Raw genomic sequence first — 22,640 nt, 5'->3', positions numbered from 1 at the left:
TTTGGTCGCCAACCTTTTTATGGAGGATTTTGAAGAGAGAGCGCTTGAATCAGCTGCCCTGAAGCCAACAGTTTTTGGCGGTATGTGGATGACACTTTCATAGTGTGGCCTCATGGAGAAGATAAATTAATGGAGTTTCTACATCACCTCAACTCCATTCATAGCAACATCCTGTTCACCATGGAAATAGAGAAAGATGGTTGTTTGCCTTTCTTGGATGTCCTGGTTCGAAGGAAGAATGATGGTTCTCTAGGGCCTTCAGTTTACCGGAAACCCACTCATACTGATTTGTACCTGCAAGCATCGAGTTGCCATCACCCATCGCAAACCATGAGTTTGCTTAAAACACTTGTTCATAGAGCTCATACTGTTTCAGATCTAGATAGCTTACCTCAAGAACTCGCCTATCTAAAGACAGTATTCAGCGAAAATGGGTATTCCATCCGGCAGATTAACAGGGCACTAACAGTTAAAACCAAGAAGCAGGAAGTGAATAAAGAGGAGAACATGCCGGAACAATCTTTAGCTTTTCTTCCTTTCGTTGGCAACACTTCATTTAAAATAGCAAGAATCCACCGGAAATTTCAGGTAAAAGTGGTTTTCCGCCCACCATCGAAGATTGCGGACCTTGTGGAATCAGTTAAGGACAATCTGTTACTACGAAAGGCATGAATTTACAAGATACCGTGCCAATGTGGTATGGCTTACATAGGTCAAACCACACGCACCGTGAAAGAACGCTGCACTGAACATCAACGTTACACCTGCCTTTTGCAGCCAAGCAAGTCCGCTATTGCTGAACATTGTATTTCTACTGGACATTCAATGGAGTATGAGAAAACAATGATTTTGTCCACAGCAACGTCTTTCTGGGACTCCATTATTAAAGAATCCATAGAAATATGACTGGCGGAAAATCTGTTGAACCGTGACAGTGGTTACCAGCTGGACAGTGCATGGAATCCCATCATCTCCACGATTTGCTCAAATCGAAGACGATAGAGTGTGTCGACGCCCGTGGCAAACAGCAACGCAGAGGGCGACTGAATTCCACTATTCCACCAGCGAGGGCGCTGCCGGCGGGCAGTGTGGTTCAACTATCAAGTTTTTGATGCATGCGCAGAATAGTTACAGTACGCTATATATTGCGGAACGGAGGACGTTTTCGCCAGTCTGCGACGGCTCACCTGAAGATGACTGGCAGGTGCCCAGTTGAAATATCGTGCGATGTATTGAACGACGACCGGCTGCAAGCCCGAAATTTGTTTGAACAGAAAGTGTTCTGTTTGCCATTACAAGAAAAACTGTTTCGATTGCACTGCACTGTCATTATGAACAGCATTTAAGTAATATACCAGTATACACACAGAAATCATATCAATCACAATAAGTCTTATGCCTCGTGACAGAAGCGGTACAAAACATAATTCACTATTTCTTTAACAGCAGAGATGAATCCTACTCTTCAAATTATTCTAACAGACAAAAATGCTTATAAGAGCCAACCAGTTGAATACACAACTGTGACTAGGAGCATATGTAAGAAGCAATCAAGAAGTAGCAAACCAAGATACACAGCCCTGCTTGTACAGTAATGGATACATTGTGTGACAAGCCAAAACACTACAAACTTCTCAATCGAATATACTGTTGTCAGTTACACAGACAATACCAAGTCATATATTATGTTGATATAAGAATATTGTGATTTATAGTGTAGAAAATGCAAGTGCTTATGTAACAGATTAGAAAGACTACTAATAGATATCTAAAGCCTGATAAATTGCTGGGACAAGTCACTCTGAGAGATGAAAGAAATGAGATGATTATGATGTGTGCTCTAACTGAATGTAGTAAAACAGGTTGTGCAAGCACAAAGAAAAGATGTACTCACTTAGGCACCAATACAGTCACGCTGACGGGAACTACAAAATGGGTCTTCTTGGGAGTGGGTGGGAGGAGGGGGATGGGTAACTGAAATGGACAATGGGTCAGTCTTACTGGAGATAATATTAAGTATGCGAGTAACCTGCATTAGTTTGTTTCATGATGAAGGATAGATAAAATATTTCACAGCACCATCAGAAATGTTAAATCAGTATTTCTGAAGGGAACACACAGTTTTGCAGTAATATTTGCATAAATTGGATGTAGAGCTCTGTGGACCAACAGCTCAACAACAGAACCTGAAACTTGTAGCTAGTACATATTCCAGTATCAGTCACACTGACCATTTGCCGCACCTCTATCCTGGCCACTGATGGTAGAAGAAATGCCTGTAGCTGTATAAATCTATTTGCGTTCCCTCTATTTTACTCTTATTTTTTTCTCCTGTTTCAACAAGAGAAAAATGAATTACGAGGGGTGGGGGGATGGGGAAGGAAAAACAGCATGAGGAAAAAGGAGCCAACATAATAAGTGAGGTTTATGAACAAGGCAATAAACAGAGGACTGAACCTGTGGAAATGCAAGTGATGGAGAAGGGAACTGAATATCACTCTGAACCTAACCTAGTTCAAGATCAGAATCATTTTGTGACCCCAACAGCACACTCAATGAAAGTTGTTACAAGTAAGGAGAGTTTGTAAACATCAGACACACACCTGTTACGGCATAAGAGTGTGCTCATTATTCTAATAACACATTCCTATTGTAATAGCTATAGTGCTTATCAATTACAGAACATAGAACTAATATCACAACTTACCTATAACCAGGGTGCTTGCACAGCAAAGGTGACAACACTATAACTTCGTATTCACATGTAGAAATCTCCTTCAAAGAAGTAATTTCATGTTTCGGATGGGCAAAACAAACATACAAAACTCTTGTCGTCCTTGGCTTCTGATTGAGATCACAAATGGTTCCATCCGTCATATTGATTTCCAAGTACGGCATGTTGACTCCCTCAATTCTCTTTGTTGGAATGGGTTGCTTCTCTTTAGCTTGTTTTTCCAGTTCATCAACTACAGAACACATGAACCAACATGGCAAACAATACTTTTAGACAAACTACTGACCTATTGGTGTAAAGAACCATGCTATTAATCCCCAAACACAATAAACTACACTATACTTTTACTGCAAAAAGTCATAGCATTCAGTAGAAACGTTCCTTTTACATAAAGCATTAATAAATGAAAAACTTAACGTAGTAAATAATTCTATGGTATGCAGAGATTTCTTCTTTGATGCTTCACTTTTATTATTGGAGAAGATGGGGTGGGTTGAGGTGGGAGACACTTCTGCCATTTAATGGAGATACTACAATAGATACTTCTTTACTTCTTGTTGCCTTTTGTTCCATTACTGATGATACATAAAAATTTCTAACTGGCACCAGTGTGCAGCACTATGCTCACCTGTGACCATTTTCTTGAAGTAGAGGCAAATGGCACAGCAAATATGACGGGCTGTGCTTTGGTAAACACCTACGATATTCATATACCGACCTTCGGTACATGAATGTTACCACAGCAATTGATGAGGTGCATGCCACTACAGGTGCATGTCCAAAAGTGATCCACATGTTGATCACAATTCTTTGCCTCCATAAGCTATTATTGAATGTCCAGATATTTGAGAACCACAGCAATAATTCGGTTACATGTCACAGACCTGTACTGTGAAATGGGTAAATCCCACTCCTAAGTATTCAGATAATCTTGGACTGTCAAAGGTAAGAATTAAAGATGCTATTTTATTCAGATTCTCAGTTTACTTGTTTCATGATGCTGTGTCAAGCTGATACCCCTACTTCCCACAGTTCACTCAGCTCTGATGCTGGGATATTGTACATCAGATCTTTGCCTGTTACAATATGTTTGCCAAAACTGAGTGTGCTGTGTGATTCTACTGCAATTGGGTATTCTTGTTAACATATTGTTCTGACAAGCACAATTATAAATTTCACTACTGTACACCGAACATTTCCTGGGTTGCCTGGCTGGATACATGTTCTGTCAAGCAGTTCGACTTTTCCATAGAAAAGCAAACTACGTGCGAAACTGCTCAAGAACTCACCCCCCCCCCCCCCCCCCCCGGTCCTTTCTTTAAGGATAATTATACTTTTTCTTTTTGCCATCATTATTGCATGATTTATAATCTATGAAAGAACTAAAATAAATATGAATAACTGACCTTGAAAGCTTGGTCTTCTTTGATGTGTGTCACCCTTTAAGGTATATCAAACACAAACGTGCCAGTAAAATTTTAAATAATGGCTTAAATGGCTGGTCTTCTGTGCCCAAAGTTTTTGTAAGTGGCTGGTCCTCAAGTGTTAAGTTTTGAATGAGAGTCAAATGTTCTGTGATTTAAGAACTTCATCACACATTCTCACACATAACGTAATTGATCTTGCCTAAAAGAAAATTTACTCTGCAATTCTTATTGAGACCAGTTTGAAATGTAAACAGCTGTGACGTCACGCTCACTGAAAGCACTCTGTTTTCCAAAGTATTGCACAGTTTTTATCCTAAAGCCTTTGCCACATTTTGCTTACGGCACATGCTCGTACGTTTGCAGTGTATTTTGTTGTAAATTACACTTTTTCTCTGCAACTACAAGTTTTATTTTGGTATTATTCTCTATTCATGTTTTATTGTCGCAGTATTATTCTCCAGTAGCGGGTTAAAGTAAAATCATTCTTTCCAGTCACAATTATAAAAATTTTACTGAAAACTAAAACAATGACAAATCCCTGGAATTCTAAAAAAACTGTTGGGTTTTTCTCAGCTTTTTTCCGAATAGAAAAATTCACGCATTTTCCCAGATTTTCCAATTGTCCTGGAGCGTAAACACCACGTTCAACAGTCATCCATCCTATCGGCATGCAGTCCATCTTGAAGTAGATGTTGTGTTTAAACTAAAGATTTATATGTCACTCACGATTTGGGCAACTATGGAAAGATGCCCCTTCCCTAAGACACACAAAATGTTTCATTGTCCTGCCTAAATCTGGTCACTGAGCATCCCTACAATCAGTTATAGAGAACTGGGTCACCCACCAGTCCTCAGCTCCAGGTCCCCTGGTTCATCAGGCCTATATTCGTCCATTGAGGGGAGTACATAGATAGTGGTGGTAGTAATAGTAGTAGTTTTAATCATGGGTGGATCACATCTTCTACGATACTGGACATATGATGGATTAAAACCAATAAACATGTTTTATATATACAGATATTTACATGCTTAGAGGTCTAGTTTGACAAAGATGAGCCCAGTAGTCGCTGTGGCCTTATAGCAAGAACCATACCAGTATTTTTCTAAATTAATTGAGGGAAACCTTGGAAAAGCTCTGTTGGATGGGTGGATGTATGAAGAGCTCTATCAGAGCAGATGGGCAGCGATTCAAGCCATCATCCTCCTGAATACATGGCCAGTCTCTTAACAGTAGTACAACCTTGTTTGGCGAGGACAGTGACTTGCACAAAGAAAATTGAAGTTGTACTGCACAATCTGGGAGCCCTTTTTTCTTCAACCATGTGTTCATAAAAGAATGTTGAATCCCCTGGTGGACATCCAAGTATGTAAAAGAAACTTAAGAATATGAACAGATATCGGCATCAGTGAAGGAAAAGGAAAAGATGTCAATAAAGGAGGAAAAACTGAACATAACAGCAAAAAGGTATTTGGTATACGACAAAACTATGGTCAGGTATGCACGAAGAAGGGGACAGTACATATACAAGAGATCACTATCGACTTAACACTGCTGTGAAACGAAGAAGTATACCAAACGAAACAGTGTATAATGGAGACAGAAGCAAGGAGACAGCTTTTCAAATACATTCATAGCCACTATACTAGGTAAGGAGCAACAGAGGCAAGGTAAAGCATATTGGGCATAAAAAACTAAATGGATCTAGGTTAATACAGAAATGAAAAATAATAGTGGACAAATGGATTAGAGTTAATGGAAAACAATGGCAAGATTAAAAAACATAAAAAATGTCAATAGTAAACTAACAACAATGTAGAAAAAGATAGATTGCTACTTATCGCAAATATGACACGTTAAGTTGCTGACAGGCACAATTAGACACTTACCCATAAGCCTTCAGTCACAAACTTCAGAAAAAGAAATAGAAACACACACCACTCACTTATTCATTCAAGCAAGTACACTTCATCCATATATGACTGCCCACTCCAGCAGCTCAGACCAGAAAGCAATTGTCATGCGGAAGGGAAGCAGTACTCTGAAGGAGGCGAGGAAAGGATAACAGGGCACAGGTGGGAGGAGAAAGAAGCGCTGTCTGGCAGAGTGTGTAGGGACTAGACTGCCAACAGATACAGTGTCAGGGGATTGTGGGGCATGGTGGTTGAGAAAATGAAGTGAAAAAGAAGAGAAGCAGGGAACAAAAGGTGGATGCATTGGCAGAGGGCGGTGCACAAAGAAGGTGGGAGAAGAAAAGAGGAGAAGGTAATAGGAAGAGGGGGTGAAAACTATTGGGCGGGGAATGTGGGGACAGAATGTTACTGTACACTGAGGCTGGGATAATTACGGGAGTGGACAATGTGTTGTAAGGATCTCTCATCTGCGCATTTCAGAAAAGCCGGTGGTGGAGGGGGAGGATCCAGATGGCTTAGGTAGTGAAGCAGCCATTGAAATCAAGCATGTTATGTTCAGCTGCATGTTGTGGCAAAGCATGACCTACTTTGCTCTTGGTCACAGTCTGGCAGTGGCTGTTCATCCTGGTGGAAAGCTGGTTGGTAGTCATAACTAAGATCCCATACAGCAAATGAGAAACTGAATGATGATGAAGATGAAGAAGGAATTTTTGGGTACTCCCCAGATTTATCTTAATAAAATCTTACAACCAGAGTGGGGGGGAAAAAAAAAAAAAAAAAAGGTATCATATACATGAAAGTCAATACATTGTTTCGGAATCTGTGTGTCAATACAAAATGGTAATGCTAACTAAACATCCCAGTTTCACTTACACAACTTGTGGTACTGTGCCATATTCCATCGACCTAGGTAAAATTCTTGATGCTTCACTCTCTTTCCTTCACGTTCTTCATGGAATTGACGGATATATCTGCCATGACACAGCTCGTAAGTCCAGTATGATTCAAGCTTAAATAAAAAGCACATAAATAATATACTCATAGGGGAGTGCTTAAAAAATATGAAAGTATAATAGTAAAAAATCAAAAGCAGGAATGAGAATAAAGAACAAAATGAAAGTAACAGATTGTATTCAGTATGCAATCAACACTTTACCACCTTGCTGTAGCCTTGCTGGCAGGTGCCACTGTGTCTGATTGCTGCATACAGATTATCTAATTTGCAAGACACACACATCATATAATAAGTAAATCAGCAAAAATAATGCATTCTTAATCAAATCAGGCTGCATTAAATTTTATAAGCCAGCCCAACAATGTGTTGATACTTTAGTAACATTTTCGTAGAATTTCAATGTTGTGTACTGTATGAATCACAGGTAATATAATCTTAATTCCTCTTAATCAATTAAAATAAACTGTGATATTTTCACAAACATTTTACAGACAGTTTAAGTACCCTGGTGTATTAACTACTTCTGGACAGGATAAATAACACCTAGCCAGTTATTGAATTATTGTGCCAGACAGTAGCAAATACTTTATAATACACAATTTCTAGTACTGGCACCGCCACGCGTAAAAGCATAATATTTGTATTCCAAGAGAACGGGGGACGTCACATTCTAGGTGATGCATTTATGAGCTCGCATTAGATTTCTCATGCATTTTGACTTTTTAAGTTTATTTCACATGCTAAGAAGCGATAAAATAGTGAATGCACAATATCACAGCTGTAAAAATAAACTCAGGAACTGTCAAACTCCACTAATGAAAACTTCTAGCAGATTAAAACTGTGTGTTGGAGTAGGCCTCGAACCTGGACCCTTGCCAGGAAGTTTCAAAATAGAGTATAGTCTACTATAGAGTGACAAATGCATTCTGGAAACAATCCCCTAGGCGTTGTCTATGCCATTTCTCTGCAATATCCTTTCTTCAATGAGTGTTGGTCCCACAAGTTGTGCAGGAGAACTTCTATGAAGTTCAGAAAGTAGTAGAGTGGTACTGGCAGAAGTAAGGGTGAGAGAGTGGGCCAAAGAAGAAGGTTCTGGGTTTGAGTCCCAATCCAGTACATTGTTTTTATCTGCCACAAAAGTTTCAAAACAGCACACACTCCACTGGACAGTGAAAAGCTCTAGATAATATTTGGAATCTGCTATCACCAGTTAGTGACAACAAAGATCTTGTGATTTATCTTCAGAAGTGATGCTACTAAATCAGACTTTACCTGCATGCTCTGTCAATATTTCCAGCTCACTTTAATACATTGCATTCACAATCAAATTCTCAATTCTAAATACATTTATTTTGTGATAATAAACTGTTGCTTACCCGATGAGAGCACGGTGCAGACGGTGGAAACACTGCTGACAGTAATTCAAGTGGATTTTGCCCATCATATGTTTCTACAGAGTCCTGTAAAAAAATAATAAGAGCTGCTGCACTGGTGACTAAAAATATACTTTTAACTCATTCTGAAAGCTGGATAAAATAATGGAATCAGTGTAATCCATGAAAGTGAATTAGAAGCCAGAAGTAAAAAACACAGCTCACAGCACCTGTCATGTTGCAGATAAAGTCTCAATCTCATCATTCGCTACTTCTTGAAGGTATAATGGTTCATCACAAATGGCATCATTTAGTGTTGATGTTGTGTTCATATAACATTTTGTCATATCCCATCAGTTGGAACAGTAGCCTGCTTCTTTTATTTTATTTATTTAAAATGTAAGGAAAAGATAGATTGCTACTTACCATTATGATAACATGTTAAGTGCTGCCAGGGATGATGGTCATGTGTGTTTGAGGTGTACTTGTTTGTGTGACCAAATGTGTGTGTGTTTTTCTGTTTTTCTGATGAAGGTTGTATCTGGAAGCTAATGTGTAAGTGTCTTTTAACTGTGCCTGTCTGCAACTTAACACGTCATGTTTATGTTAAGTAGCAATCTATCTTTTCCTTACATTGTAAATAAGGTAAATAAAATAAAATTAAAAAAGTAAAAGCAGACTATTCACCAACTAAAAGACAGGACATGACAAAACTTTAAATGAACACACCATCAACACTAAATGATGCCATTTGTGATGGACCATTACACCTGCAAGAGGAACATACCAATACGCTGGTAATTTCATCTGCAACATGACAGTTGCTGTGAGCTATGTTGTTATGTGTTATAGCTATCTTCACCATAACCAGCTCACAGCTCCTGAAGAGAAATAGGTCAGCTGCTGAAATACAGTGCAGAAAAATGGAATCAACAACTAAGAAGGCACACCATTAGTTGATCACAACAAGAAAACCAGAGAGATGACGCACAGATATCTTTTGGGCAGAGCTTTAAACCATATAATAAACAAAAGTACGCAACATGAGAAGATTTGGAAGACAAACTACAGAAGGGTCTCTCTCTCTCTCTCTCTCTCTCTCTCTCTCTCTCTCTCTCTCTCTCTCTCCACTCAAAGCCAGTATGGAGGTAAAGAAATCTAACTCTCCATTATTAATAATTATGGAAAGGATAGATTGCTACTCATCATGAAGATGACATGTTGAGTCTGGCATGAGCAGCCAGAGATGGCAGTTGTATGTGTGTGCAGTGTGCTTGCTTTCGTGAATGCGTGAGTGTTTTTCTTTTCTGCTGAATACTTTGCCAAAAGCTTAATGTGCAATAGTCTTTTTCGTTGTGCCTGTCTGCAACTCAACATGTCATCTTCACTGTGAGTAGCAATCTATCCCTTCAATATTTGTTGCTGTTCCAACGTGGACTTTCCACTGTTTGATTCTCCATTATTAATGAGAGTCAATGTGCAGCACTTCCATTTAAAACTTAATCTCTCATGTATTTTACGGCAAACCCCATGTGTTCCCTCATCTGAGTCATGGTGCATCTCAGTGGCCACCAATAGTGGTGCGAGGGAGGTGCAAACATAGGGAAAATTGTGGATCACAGACCATGGACAGCGTGTTGCTGCTCATTTATTGTTTAGACAGGAAAAGAGAAAGCACACATAGAGCAGCACTACTGTAGCTCAGAGCATGACAAATAATGATCACTGTATAATATTGATAAGTTTGTTGTCAACAGAAGAATAAATCTGAAACCATATCCAACACAAATGCTAAAAGTTGTCTGATGTAATTAGTTTTGGTGACATATTAAAAGTGCCAAGGTGTCACAAAAAACTGCTTAAGTATCAAACCTGAACATATAATCCTTGTGCACTGAACCTACTTCTATCCACCCCTCTTTGAGACAGCTTACAAATATCTTTCTAAAGATTTCTTCCTATACCATAATGGTGCATCTATCAACTATCATGTTGGAAAAACACAGCATTACTTAGTAATACAGCACTTAACATTTCGGACACTTCCTTCCACATAATTCAGGCTTTCCAACATACATGCAACAGGAAAAAAATGCCATTCAAGATGTTCTGACTATAAACAGAGAAGTAAATGATCACACTAAATATAAAAGAAACAGTTACCTCACACACCACAAATGAGGCAGCAGAAACTATTTCTGTGGCACTGAATATTGGCCTTAACTGTGATCTTCCACCAAAGAATAAGACTGCTGATACTATGACATACAAAAATGTCTGTTCTAAAACTGGACCAAAGCAATCACACTGTAGATCAGAGTTAGGCTATCAGCTACTTCCTTTCTGTTCTCTTTTTTGGTGTTTTTGAACCCTTTAACACTGGATCTAAATTATTCTCTTCCACAGGTCAACCACACACCAGACATCGAATTGCTTAGATTTTATAGCTGCATTACGATTCCATTTGCTGTGTGTGTTTGTACTGCCCTCGCATATCCCAGAGCATACACTAAATTAGTTCTTCAAAACCTTATCACTCTGGCACAGATACCTATGAACTACCTCCACTCCCTCTGGAAAATACCTCTTTTCTACAAACCCAAATTCCTCTCCAACTGAAAACCTCGTTCTCTAATAACTATGCCGACACACAAAATGCCACTTTAAAAAGGTGCCTAACATTCCACTCTCATACTCTCTTCTTCAAATAGCAGTAGCCACCAAGAAGAACAGCATCACAATAAACCTCTGCATTGACCTCTCAGAGTTGCCAAACCCTAGCTTGATGACCTGCTGCAGACCCAGACTCACTTTATGGGAGCCACACAGACCCTGAACACATGTGTCCTCAAAAGAACTCTCAGTCCCATAGATGAGTCGGTTCTTTCCAGAGATCAATTTTAACCCTATATAAAATTCAATTATGGCGTAACTGTTGAAGATCCACTTTTATTTGGTTTGTTCGCATAATGGAAACATTTTCTAAATATTTTCCCAAGACAACAGACTTAGACCAATGCCTACAACGAGCCCTGCCTCACTCAGTTTGCACCTCTAAGTAACTGCGATCCTCTGCAAATCATCATCTTCCCTGGAGACAAAGGCTCCACAATTGTTTTCATAAAGAGGCTTCCAGTCAGCTGTTGGGAAAGTTTGCCTACAAGCTCTGCTTCAATCATCCTGTTCAAAAGACCATGATGACCTCCAATTTCTTCTCAAATTCCTAAAAGCTATCTTCCAAGTCTCTTTCCTTCTTTATTCCCATAATCGTCCACATTCACACTTTCTACATATTATTTAGATCCCCAGCCCAGCAACCCAACACACCACATCATGGCTGGTTACTGTGAGTGCTCCACTGATAGAATCTCTACAGAACTGGCATCAGTTATCTAATGATGAAACACTATCTAAACTTGAACACAAGCCATCTACAGAAATTCTCTCTAGCCCTCAGACTATTTGAACCCCCTCATTCACATCACTACACACACACACACACACACACACACACACACACACACACACACAGATATATATATATATTATATAATGGAAGGAAACATTCCACGTGGGAAAAATTATATATAAAAACAAAGATGAGGTGACTTACCGAACAAAAGCGCTGGCAGGTCGATAGACACATACATATCCATCCACAAGCTGGATGGATATGTGCGTGTGTGCGAGTGTATACCTGTCCTTTTTTCCCCCTAAGGTAAGTCTTTCCGCTGCCGGGATTGGAATGACTCCTTACCCTCTCCCTTAAAACCCACTTCCTTTCGTCTTCCCCTCTCCTTCCCTCTTTCCTGATGAGGCAACAGTTTGTTGCGAAAGCTTGAATTTTGTGTGTGTGTTTGTGTTTGTTTGTGTGTCTATCGACCTGCCAGCGCTTTTGTTCGGTAAGTCACCTCATCTTTGTTTTTTTATATATATATATATAAAAAAATCTGGTTCAACCCGGTTCATTGGATTACAGATGGTAACTTCCATCTCACTAATCACTCAATCACTCTACCAAAACCTCTGTTTACATTAGACCTGTTAGTCACCAATATTTGCACTTTGACATATGCCACCGATACCACGATACCACAGTAAAGAGTCCTATGTACAGCCTAGCCATCAGTAGACATCATGTATGAAATGACAAATAGTTTCTCATCCAATATGTTGCAGGTCTTGCTGAATCTATCCTTCCCAACTCGTCAAAAAAGAGATTTTCCATATCTTATCTTCATAAAACATCTAACACCTCAAGGGAATTTACTGACCAACCACAAAGGAGAGACCCTCCCTCCGTCACTCAATACATGACCTGGAATAACTGAAACATGTTTTCTGACAGGATTTTGACTACTACTCATCACGTCCTAAAATGAGGAACATTCTTCCCGTGTCTTTCTCTCTACAATGCAACAGTCTTGTACCACTCTCAGGGCTTCCAACTACTGTAGTAGTAGTAGTAGTAGTAGTAGTAGTTGTTGTTGTGGCGGTCTGCAGTCCAAAGACTGGTTTGATGCAGCTCTTCATGCTACTCTATCCTGTGCAAGCCTCTTCATCCCTGAGTAACTACTGCACCCTACATCCTTCTGAATCTGCTTAGTGTATTCATCTCTTGGTCTCCCTCTACAATTTTTATCCTCCATGCTTCCTAATACTAAACTGGTGATCCCTTGATGCCTCATATCATGTCCAACCTACCGATCCCTTCTTCTAGTCAAGTTGTGCCACAAATTCCTCTTCTCCCCAATTCTATTTAGTACCTCTTCATTAGTTACATGATCTACCCATCTAATCTTTAGCATTCCTCTGTACCGCCACATTTCAAAAGCTTCTATTCTCTTCTTACCTACACTGTTTATGATCCATGTTTCTCCTCCATACATGGCTACACTCCATACAAATACTTTCACAAAAGACTTCCTGACACTTAAATCTATACTCTATGTTAACAAATTTCACTTCTTCAGAAATGCTTTCCTTGTCATTGCCAGTCTACATTTTATATCCTCTCCACTTCTACCACCATCAGTTATTTTGCTGCCCAAATAGCAAAACTCATCTACTATTTTAAATGTCTAATTTCCTAATCTAGACTCATGTTCATAAATTAAGGATAATTGCAGAATGTGGTGCCACACAACGCGGCACTACACAAAACTGGCGCTAATAGCACAGGCACATAGGGAACACACACGACACAGATCTGTAAGTCCACGGTATTGGTGATAAGTTGAGAAAACTGTCCCAAAACACATGTACAAAACGCCGCTGTTTCCTGTGCATGAACCCCGACAGCAATATGGGATATGATCACCATGCACACGTGTACAGGTCGCACAATGGGTTGGCATACTCTGGATCAGATGGTCGAGCAGCTGCTGGGGTATAGCCTCCCATTCTTGCACCAGTGCCTGCCGGAGCTCCTGAAGTGTCTTAGGGGGTTTGAAGACGTGCAGCGATATGTCAACCGAGAGCACCCCAGACGTGCTCGATGGGGTTTAGGTCTGGGGAACCGGCAGGCCACACCATTCGCCTAATATCTTCTGTTTCAAGGTACTCCTCCACGATGGCAGATCGGTGGGGCCATGCTTTATCGTCCATTCACCCATCAGGGGGAAAGTGGGACTCACTGCACCCCTGAAAAGGCGGACGTACTGGTGCAAAATGACGCCCCGATACACCTGATGTGTTACAATTCCTCTGTCAAAGACATGTAGGGTGTACGTGCACCAATCATAATCCCACCCCATACCATCAAACCACGACCTCCATACAGGTCCCTTTCAACGACATTAAGGGGTTGGTATCTGGTTCCTGGTTCATGCCAGATGAAAACTCGGCGAGAATCACTGTTCAGGCTATACCTGGACTCGTCCGTGAACATAACCTGGGACCACTGTTCCAATGACCATGTACTGTGTACTTGACACCAGGCTTCATGGGCTCTCCTGTGATTAGGGGTAAGTGGAATGCACTTTGCAGGTCTCCAGGCGAATAAACCATGTCTGTTCAGTCGCCTGTAGACTGTGTGTCTGGAGACAACTGTTCCAGTGGCTGCGGTAAGGTCCCGAGCAAGGCTACCTGCAGTACTCCCTGGCCGTCTGCAGGCACTGATGGTGAGATATGTCTTCTTATGGTGTTGTACACTGTGGACGTCCCGTACTGTAGTGCCTGGACATGTTTCCTGTCTGCTGGAATTGTTGCCACAATCCTGAGATCACACTTTGTGGCACACGGAGGGCCCGTGCTATGACCTGCAGTGTTTGACCAGCCTCCAGTCACCCTAGTATTCTACCCCGCATAACGCCAACAATATGCGTTCTTTAAGCCGTTTTCAACACACAGTCACCATTAGCACGTCTGAAAACGACACAGTCACCATTAGCATGTCTGAAAACATCTGCACACTTACTTGCTGCACCGTACTCTGACATGCACCAACAAACCTCTGTGTATGTGGACTGCTGCCAGAGCCACTGTGCACCGCATGGTCATACCCCGAGGTGATTTAAACCCGCAAACTGCCCACCAGAGCATTGTTTCACCACGTATCAGCATTATCCTTAATTTATGAGCATAAGTGTAATTCCCTCAGCATCACCTGATTTAATTCGACTACATTCCATTATTCTCGTTTTGCTTTTGTGGATGTTCATCTTATATCCACCTTTCAAGACATTGTTCATTCCGTTCAACTGCTCTTCCAAGTCCTTTGTTGTCTCTGAAAGAATTACAATGTCATCGGCAAACCTCAAGGTTTTTATTTCTTTTCCCTGGATTTTAATTCCAACTTAAAAATTTTCTTTTGACTCCTTTACTGCTCAATACAGATTGAATATCATCAGGGATAGGCTACAACCCTGTCTTACTCCCTTCTCCATCACTGTTTCCCTTTCATGTCCCTCAGCTCTTACAACTGCCATCTGGTTTCTGTACAAATTGTAAATAGCCACCTTCAGAATTTGAAAGAGAGTATTTCAATCAACTTTGTCAAAAGCTTTCTCTGAGTCTACAAATGCTAAAAATGTAGGTCTGTCTTTCCTTAATCTATTCTCTAAGGTAAGTTATAGGGTCAGTATCGTCTCTTGTTTTCCTATATTTCTACGGAATCCAAACTGATCTTCCCTGAGGTCAGTTTCTACCAGTTTTTCTATTCGTCTGCAAAGAATTGTTAATATTTTGCAACTGTGACTAATTAAACTGATAGTTTGGCAATTTTCACACCTGTCTGCACCTGCTTTCTTTGGAATTGGAATTAATGTATTCTTCTTGAAGTCTGAGGATATTTCGCCTGTCTCATACATCTTGCTCACCAGATGGAAGAGTTTGTCACGGCTGGTTCTCCCAAGGCAATCAGTATTCTAATGGAATCTTGTTTACTCCCGGGGCCTTGTTTTGACTTGGGTCTTTCAATGCTCTGTCAAATTCTTCACGCAGTATCATATCTCCAATCTCATCTTCATCTACATCCTCTTCCATTTCCATAATATTGCCCTTAAGTATATCGCCCTTGCATAGACCCTCTATATACTCCATTCACCTTTCTACTCTCCCTTCTTTGCTTAGGACCGGTTTCCCATCTGAGCTCTTGATATTCGTACAGGTGGTTCTTTTTTTTCCAAAGGCCTCTTTAATTTTCCTGTAGGCAGTATCTATCTTACTCCTAGTGATATACGCTTCTACACCCTTACATATGTCCTCTAGCCATCCCTGCTTAGCCATTTTGCACTTCCTGTCGATCTCATTTTTTAGACGTTTGTATTCCTTTTCACCTGCTTCATTTAGTGCTTTTTTTTATTTTCTCCTTTCGCCAATTAAATTCAATACCTCTTGTGTTACCCAAGGATTTCTACTATCCCTCATCTTTTTACATACTGACAACTATTCTTTCCTTAAATAAAGGGTAATGACATTCTCTGTTACTGGATTTTTGCAATAAATCTATTTCATCTCTTACTTGCTGGCATTCAATTTAGGTTAAAAACATATGCGTTTCTTAGATGTGAGAATATTTTCTCTACTGTTGTTTAAATGGAACTGTTACTCTGGGTTGTTATGGGGACACTCCACATCAGGTGGACCAGTATGTCAAACCTGACCATTTTCAGTCTGAATGAAATTTTAAACAGAGGTTTCTTATAGAAAATATATATAAAAAAGGGCTCAAACTTCGAGCTCAAGGTAAAAAAAAAAAGCACGAGTAGGACTTACACTCTGAGGGCTCCACGCAAACTTGATATGTAGATAACAATAACAATAATAATAATTTTGTGCGGCTCAATGGTGTGATGGAAGTCATTCTATTGGACACCACCAACAAGTTTCGTGTTCCTAATTTACCTCCATTATCCAACTGGGGAAATGGGACCCACCATTTAAAGTGGAAGCTGAACCATGTGTTGTTTGTGGTGACTCCTCAAATCATTCTCATCATTGAGAGGTGAAGGCTAGGTTAATACAAAGACTGAAAAATCTGTGGTCTGTCCGCGACTCAATTGCGTGACCTCTCAGTTTACACGCATGTGCTTTCCTGCTCGACCACCAGGTCACATAGGTGATATGTAGGCTTTGATGGAGTGAGTTCGTATCAAAATATGTAACATATATGGCTGTATCTTTTGATTCCATTAACTAAGAAGCTTAAATTATATTCTCTACAAAGCGACTGTAGACCTTAGTAGTTGATATAAAGTTCAACTTGATACCTCTACCGATTCCTGAGAAAAAGGAGTCTCAACAGACAGACAGGCAACAAATTACAAAAAAGATATTTTTTTTAATGTGATGTAATTACAAATTAACTATGTTTAGAATTTTTTCCTTTGCTTGTACTGCGAATCTTTGCTTCTCGTCAAATTTCATGATTGTAGGTCAATGGGAAGTACCCTATAGGTTCTGATGAGTGAGTTTGGGAGTATCGAAACATAAGTTTGTGACATAAATGGCCATCTCTTTTGATTTTATTGACTTACACGCTTAAAAATTCCACTCCGCTAAGGGACCATAGACCTTAGTATGTGACATAAATTTCAGCTTGATACATCTACCCATTTCTGATAAAAAGGGGCTTAACAATCAGATAGACAGACTACAAAGTGGTCCTATAAGGGTTCCTATTTTACGATTAATTACAGAACCCTATTAAAAAAAGCCATGGGTTTCTTTTTTCTGTCCACACCACTCCTTCCCCACCGACATCATGTGCAGCCTTCATCCTCCACTACCCCCAACCATGATATGCGACCCCCCCCCCCTCCTCTCCCCCCCCCCCCCCCCCCCCCGCTCCTTGTTCGTCACTTCCCGCTTCTCCTCCCCTCTCCCTACCTCTTATATGCTCTATCCTTGGAACTTCTTTCGACTTGCTGTGCAGCTGCTAAGTCATTGGTGGAAAGACCCACTTCCACACTAACCCACTATCCCCTCTTTACCTCATATGCCCTTCCCTATCTCCACCCCACTTCCATCTGCCCAGGAAACTGCTACTGATAAACCACAGTCAGTATCGCCATGGCCACAGGTGTTTGCGTTTGGGATTCTGCATGGTTGTATGCCTGACTGTGTGCTGAAAGCTAATACAAATACTGTTTTCTGTTGTGTGTTTCTATGCACCACACATCAATCAGCTATAGGTGATTGGTTACCTTTCCTTGATTTTACATATGAACTCCACATTCTCAAAGCTGATGTTAATTTCCAGGCTATGATAGACTGTCTTTTTTTAATAAATATGTAATCCTTAAGTAAGTACTTGGTTTGTATTCTTCTAATGGCTCTTGCAGACAATAGTTTCAAGGGAACCCAACTATTTGTCTTTTTCTCTGTCCACATTCTATACAACTTCATATTCAGATGCTATTACCCTCCAGACAATTAATAAAAGTAAAAATTAGCCAATTTAATTAAAAAGAAAGTTTAGTGTTTAATAGCCCATTGATGCCATGAACAGCAGGCCAATATTAGCTTCCATAATGGGAAGTAGCGAACTGATGGCAAATAACTGCAGTAACTTTCCTGTTCATCCAAATATAAATCCGATGTGCACAACACTGTGTCACTTCACTTGGTCCCACTTTATTTCAGCAGTAACACCCTCTTGCAGGCCTTGGCTCTTGACCTGCACAGACCAGTGATTGCTATATGAAATGCCTCACTGTGTAAACCACTTCATGGTCCCGGTACATGTCAAGAATCAAGAGGAAGTGACAGCAGAGAGTTGTGGGGTTAACTGAGTCCTTAGGACCATGTGAAAGGTCCAGGCGAAACTTCAGCCTAGGCGTACACCATGGAGCGCTCATACAGAGGCATATAGGCAGTCATTTTTCCCTCGTTCTGTTTGGGAGTGGAACAGGGAGAGAAGATGCTAGTTGCGGTAAGAGGTACCCTCCGCCACGCACCGTATGGTGCATTGCGGAGTATGTATGCAGATGTAGATGTAGATGTAAAGATGTACTTGAATGGACCTCAATTTTAGGTGGTAAAGGCAAGAACTCCAATTCAGACAGAAGAGATCAGATGCGACCACAATCTTAAGCCCTGACCTGGGCCTCCAATGCGGGAGATGAACCGCTGTGGATGGGAAAAGGAGACGACAATTCAGATGCTCAGGAGATCTATGAAAGTGTGCAATGTAACTGGTGAACAGTTGTGCACACCTGACCTTCATGGAGGGACTCCGGCCTCCACCAGAATGCTGGTCACCAGACTTGTCCTAAAAGCTCCTGTTGCCAGTTTAACACCACAGTGGTGCTCTGGGTCGAGTAAACACAATGCTGAGGGCGCTGCCAAACCATAAACCAGACTCTCATAGCCAAGGCGGTATTGAACAAGGGCTCTGTAGAGCTGCAGCAGCGTAGAGCAATCTGCACCCCAGTTGGTGTTGCTCAGGCAGTGGAGGGCATTGAGGTGCTGCCAACGCTTCGACTTCAGCTGAGGAAGATGAGGAAGCCACATCAATTGGGCGTTAAAAACTAGTCCTAAGAATCGATATGTCTCCACTACAGTGAGTGGATCATCATTAAGATAAAATTTTGGTTCTGGTTGATTGGTATGATGCAGACAGAAGAGCATGACACACGACTTCACAGTTGAAAACTGGAAGCTGTGGGCTAGAGCCCATGACTGCGCCTTGTGGATGGCTCCCTGTAGGTGCCACTTGGCAACACCAGTATTGGAGATGCAGTACGAAATGCAAAAGTCGTCTGTATACAGAGAAGGTGAGACCGACGACCCTACAGCTGCTGCTAGACTGTTAATGGCCACTAAAAATAGATACACTCAATATAGAGGCCTGCGGCACCCCATTCTCCTGGATATGGGGGAAACTATGGACGGTACCAACTTGGACACAGAAAGTACGGAGTGATAGGAAATTTTGGATAAAAATAGGGAGCGGGCCCCGGAGACCCCACTCATATAATGTGGCAAGGATATGATGTCGTCAGGTCATGTCTTAAGCTTTTTGTAAATCAAAAAAGACAGCAACCAGGTGTTGGTGTCTGGAAAAGGCTGTTCGGATGGCAGACTTGAGGGAAACTAGATTATCAATGATAGAGCGACCCTGGCAGAAACCACCCTGGCATGGAGCCAGTAGGCCACATGACTCCAGGACCCAACACAACCGACGACTTACCATACGTTCTAAAAGCTAACAATGAACATTGGTGAGGCTGATGGGCCGATAGCTACCCACATCAAACAGGTTTTTACTGGGTTTGAGCACTGGAATGATGGTACTCTCCTGTCATTGCGATGGAAAGAAGCCATTGCACCAGATCCAGTTGAAGATGACAAGGAGATGTCACTTGTAGTCCGATGAGAGATGTTTGATCATCTGACTGTGGATCTGATCTGGCCCAGGAGCTGTGTCGGGGCAATGTGCAAGGCCGCTGAGGAGCTCCCACTCTGTAAATGGAGCATTATAGGGTTCACTGTGATGTTCAGTGAACGAGAGAGCTTTCCTTTCCATTGGTCGTTTGAGGGTGTGAAATGCTGGGGGATAATTCTTTGATGCGGAGGCAAGAGCATAGTGCTCAGCAAAGTGCTCGGCAATTGTGTTTGCATCAGTAGATAACACGCCATTGATGTAAATGCCAGTAACACTTGTCGGGGTCTGGTACCCACAAACACATCTGATCTTCGTCCAGACTTGGGAAGGTGACGTATGGCACCCAATGGTCGAGACGTACCTCTCCCAACACACCTGTTTCCATCTTTTTATAAGCTGGTGAACGCAAGCACGGAGCCATTTAAAAGCCATCAGGTGCTCTAGGGAAGGGTGCCAGTTATGTTGCTGCAGAGCTCGCTGACATTCTTTAATGACCTCAGCAATTTCCGGCATCTGCCAAGGTACAGATTTTCGCCGGGGGCTCCCTAAAGAACAAGTGATTGTGTTTTCCACCGCAGAAATGATCATTCTAGTGACCTGCTCAATTACCACATCAATGGTACCACGTGGGGGAGATTCAAGGGTGACAGCAGAGGTGAAAGCTTCCCAGTCTGTCTTGTTTTCCCATCTTGGTAGACGTCCGGGGGAATGGTGCTAGGGGAGTGACAGGAAGATGGGTAAGTGAGCTGTCCAGTGGACACTTGGGAGAGGTCATGGGCTGCAGAGGGATAACTCAATGGCCGAGTAAGTGCCTTGAGGTCGAGTTGAGACAGTAAAGTTTTGACGTCTCTACCTCAGCCAGTAAGCACAGTGCCACTCCACAAGGAGTTATGGGCGTTCAACTCTCCCAAAAGTAGGAAAGGCTCAGGGAGTTTATGAATCAGTGCAGCCCTTGCATTCAGGGGTACAGCACCATCTGGAGGAATACATACATTCCAGATAGTTATTTCCTGTGTTGCCCATATCCTGACAGTCACAGCTTCAAGAGGGATTTGAAGGGGCACAGGTTCACTGCATACCGAGTTCAGGAAATAGACATCAACTCCATGAGACACACTATTATAGTCGTTACTGTTCTTGTAATATCCCCTATAGCCGCAAAGGGTAGGGATCCACATTGCCGGGAACCAGGTTTCCTGGAGGGCAATGCAGAAAGCAGGTGTAAATCCATAGCTCAGCCAGGTGGTGGAAAAAAACCGCAGCAATTCCACTGGAGGATGACGTTATTGTGAGGCTGGGAAGGCACGGAGCATGGAAGGAGGCAGGTTACTCCTCAGGGTCACTAGCTGCCACCAACTGAGTATTTGTATCCATTCCTGTTGTGGATGAGGCATCAGTGAGACCCAGGTTCTCAGGGGATGCTGAGATCTCCACCTCATCCGCAGGTGCAGAACTGGTGTGGAGTTTTGGGGCCACCGGAGGGTTCCTTATCTTAGCAGACTTCTTTGTTTGCTTACCCTCTCAATTCTCTTTAGGCGCTTGCAGGGAGGATTTCTCTGAAGTAGCTTCAGGCAAGGAGGAAGACTGTGAAGCTCTTCCTTCAGCAGTTTTTGGCTCCTTTAGCCACTGGCGAGTGTACGCTGTGGCATTAGTGGAGCCCTTTGGAGAGAGGGTCCCAAGGGACCCCTTCCACACAAGAGGAGCCGGAGGGGGCTGTTGCTTATACGATCGGGGGGAGAGGACTGATGTCCCCTGTGTTTGGGGGGCCTTGTTCCCAAAGTAGGTACTTTGGGAGCTACAGAAGGAGATTTCCCCCCTACAACCAAGGAGGCAGATGTATTCTGGAGGCCCAGAGGCCCGCTGTTCATGGCACAGAGTGTGGTACAACTGGTACTTGTGATATCGATGGTAATGTAGCTGCAGCATATGTGGACGTCAACCGAACGGAGTGTAATCGTTCAAATTTACGGTTAGCCTCTTGGTAAGTCAACTGGTCCAGGGTCTTGTACTCAATGATTTTACGATCCTTTTGGAGTACTGTGCAGTCTGGCGAGCAGAGAGAGTGCTGCTCTCTGCAGCTGGTACAAAAAGTGGGAGGAGGCGCACAGAGAGTATCTGAATGCAGTAGACGTCCGCAGTCTCGACATGTGGCATTGCAAGTGCAGCGGGAAGACATGTGCCCAAATTTCCAACACTTAATCACCACATAGGGAGAGGCATGTATGGTTTAATGTCACAGTGGTAAACCATCACCCTGACCTTTTCAGGCAATGAATCATCCTCAAAGGTCAAGATGAAGGCACCGGTAGCAACTCTGTTGTCTTTGGGTCCCCTGTAAATGCGCCGGATGAAATGTGCACCCCCGCCATTCTAGATTGGCATGGAGCTCATTGTCAGACTGCAAGAGAAG

The 22,640-nt window shown here is 41.9% G+C and overlaps 1 protein-coding gene across 2 annotated transcripts in view; it reads right to left on the bottom strand.

Moving 5' to 3' along the window:
- The window catches only part of LOC126416195 (endoplasmic reticulum lectin 1), a 91,717-nt gene that overhangs the window by 50,628 nt on the left and 18,449 nt on the right, over positions 1–22,640 (bottom strand). For both annotated transcript variants that reach the window (XM_050083783.1, XM_050083785.1), the window contains exons 3-5: positions 8,404–8,487; positions 6,946–7,081; positions 2,708–2,966 (exon numbers count right to left, since the gene is read on the bottom strand). In XM_050083783.1, the coding sequence (XP_049939740.1) occupies positions 2,708–2,966; positions 6,946–7,081; positions 8,404–8,487 (479 nt within the window). The remainder of the gene's footprint in view (positions 1–2,707; positions 2,967–6,945; positions 7,082–8,403; positions 8,488–22,640) is intronic.

Source organism: Schistocerca serialis, chromosome 8, assembly GCF_023864345.2.
Source record: "Schistocerca serialis cubense isolate TAMUIC-IGC-003099 chromosome 8, iqSchSeri2.2, whole genome shotgun sequence".
Classification (NCBI taxonomy): domain Eukaryota; kingdom Metazoa; phylum Arthropoda; class Insecta; order Orthoptera; family Acrididae; genus Schistocerca; species Schistocerca serialis.
This window is presented reverse-complemented; position numbering and strand designations above follow the sequence as displayed.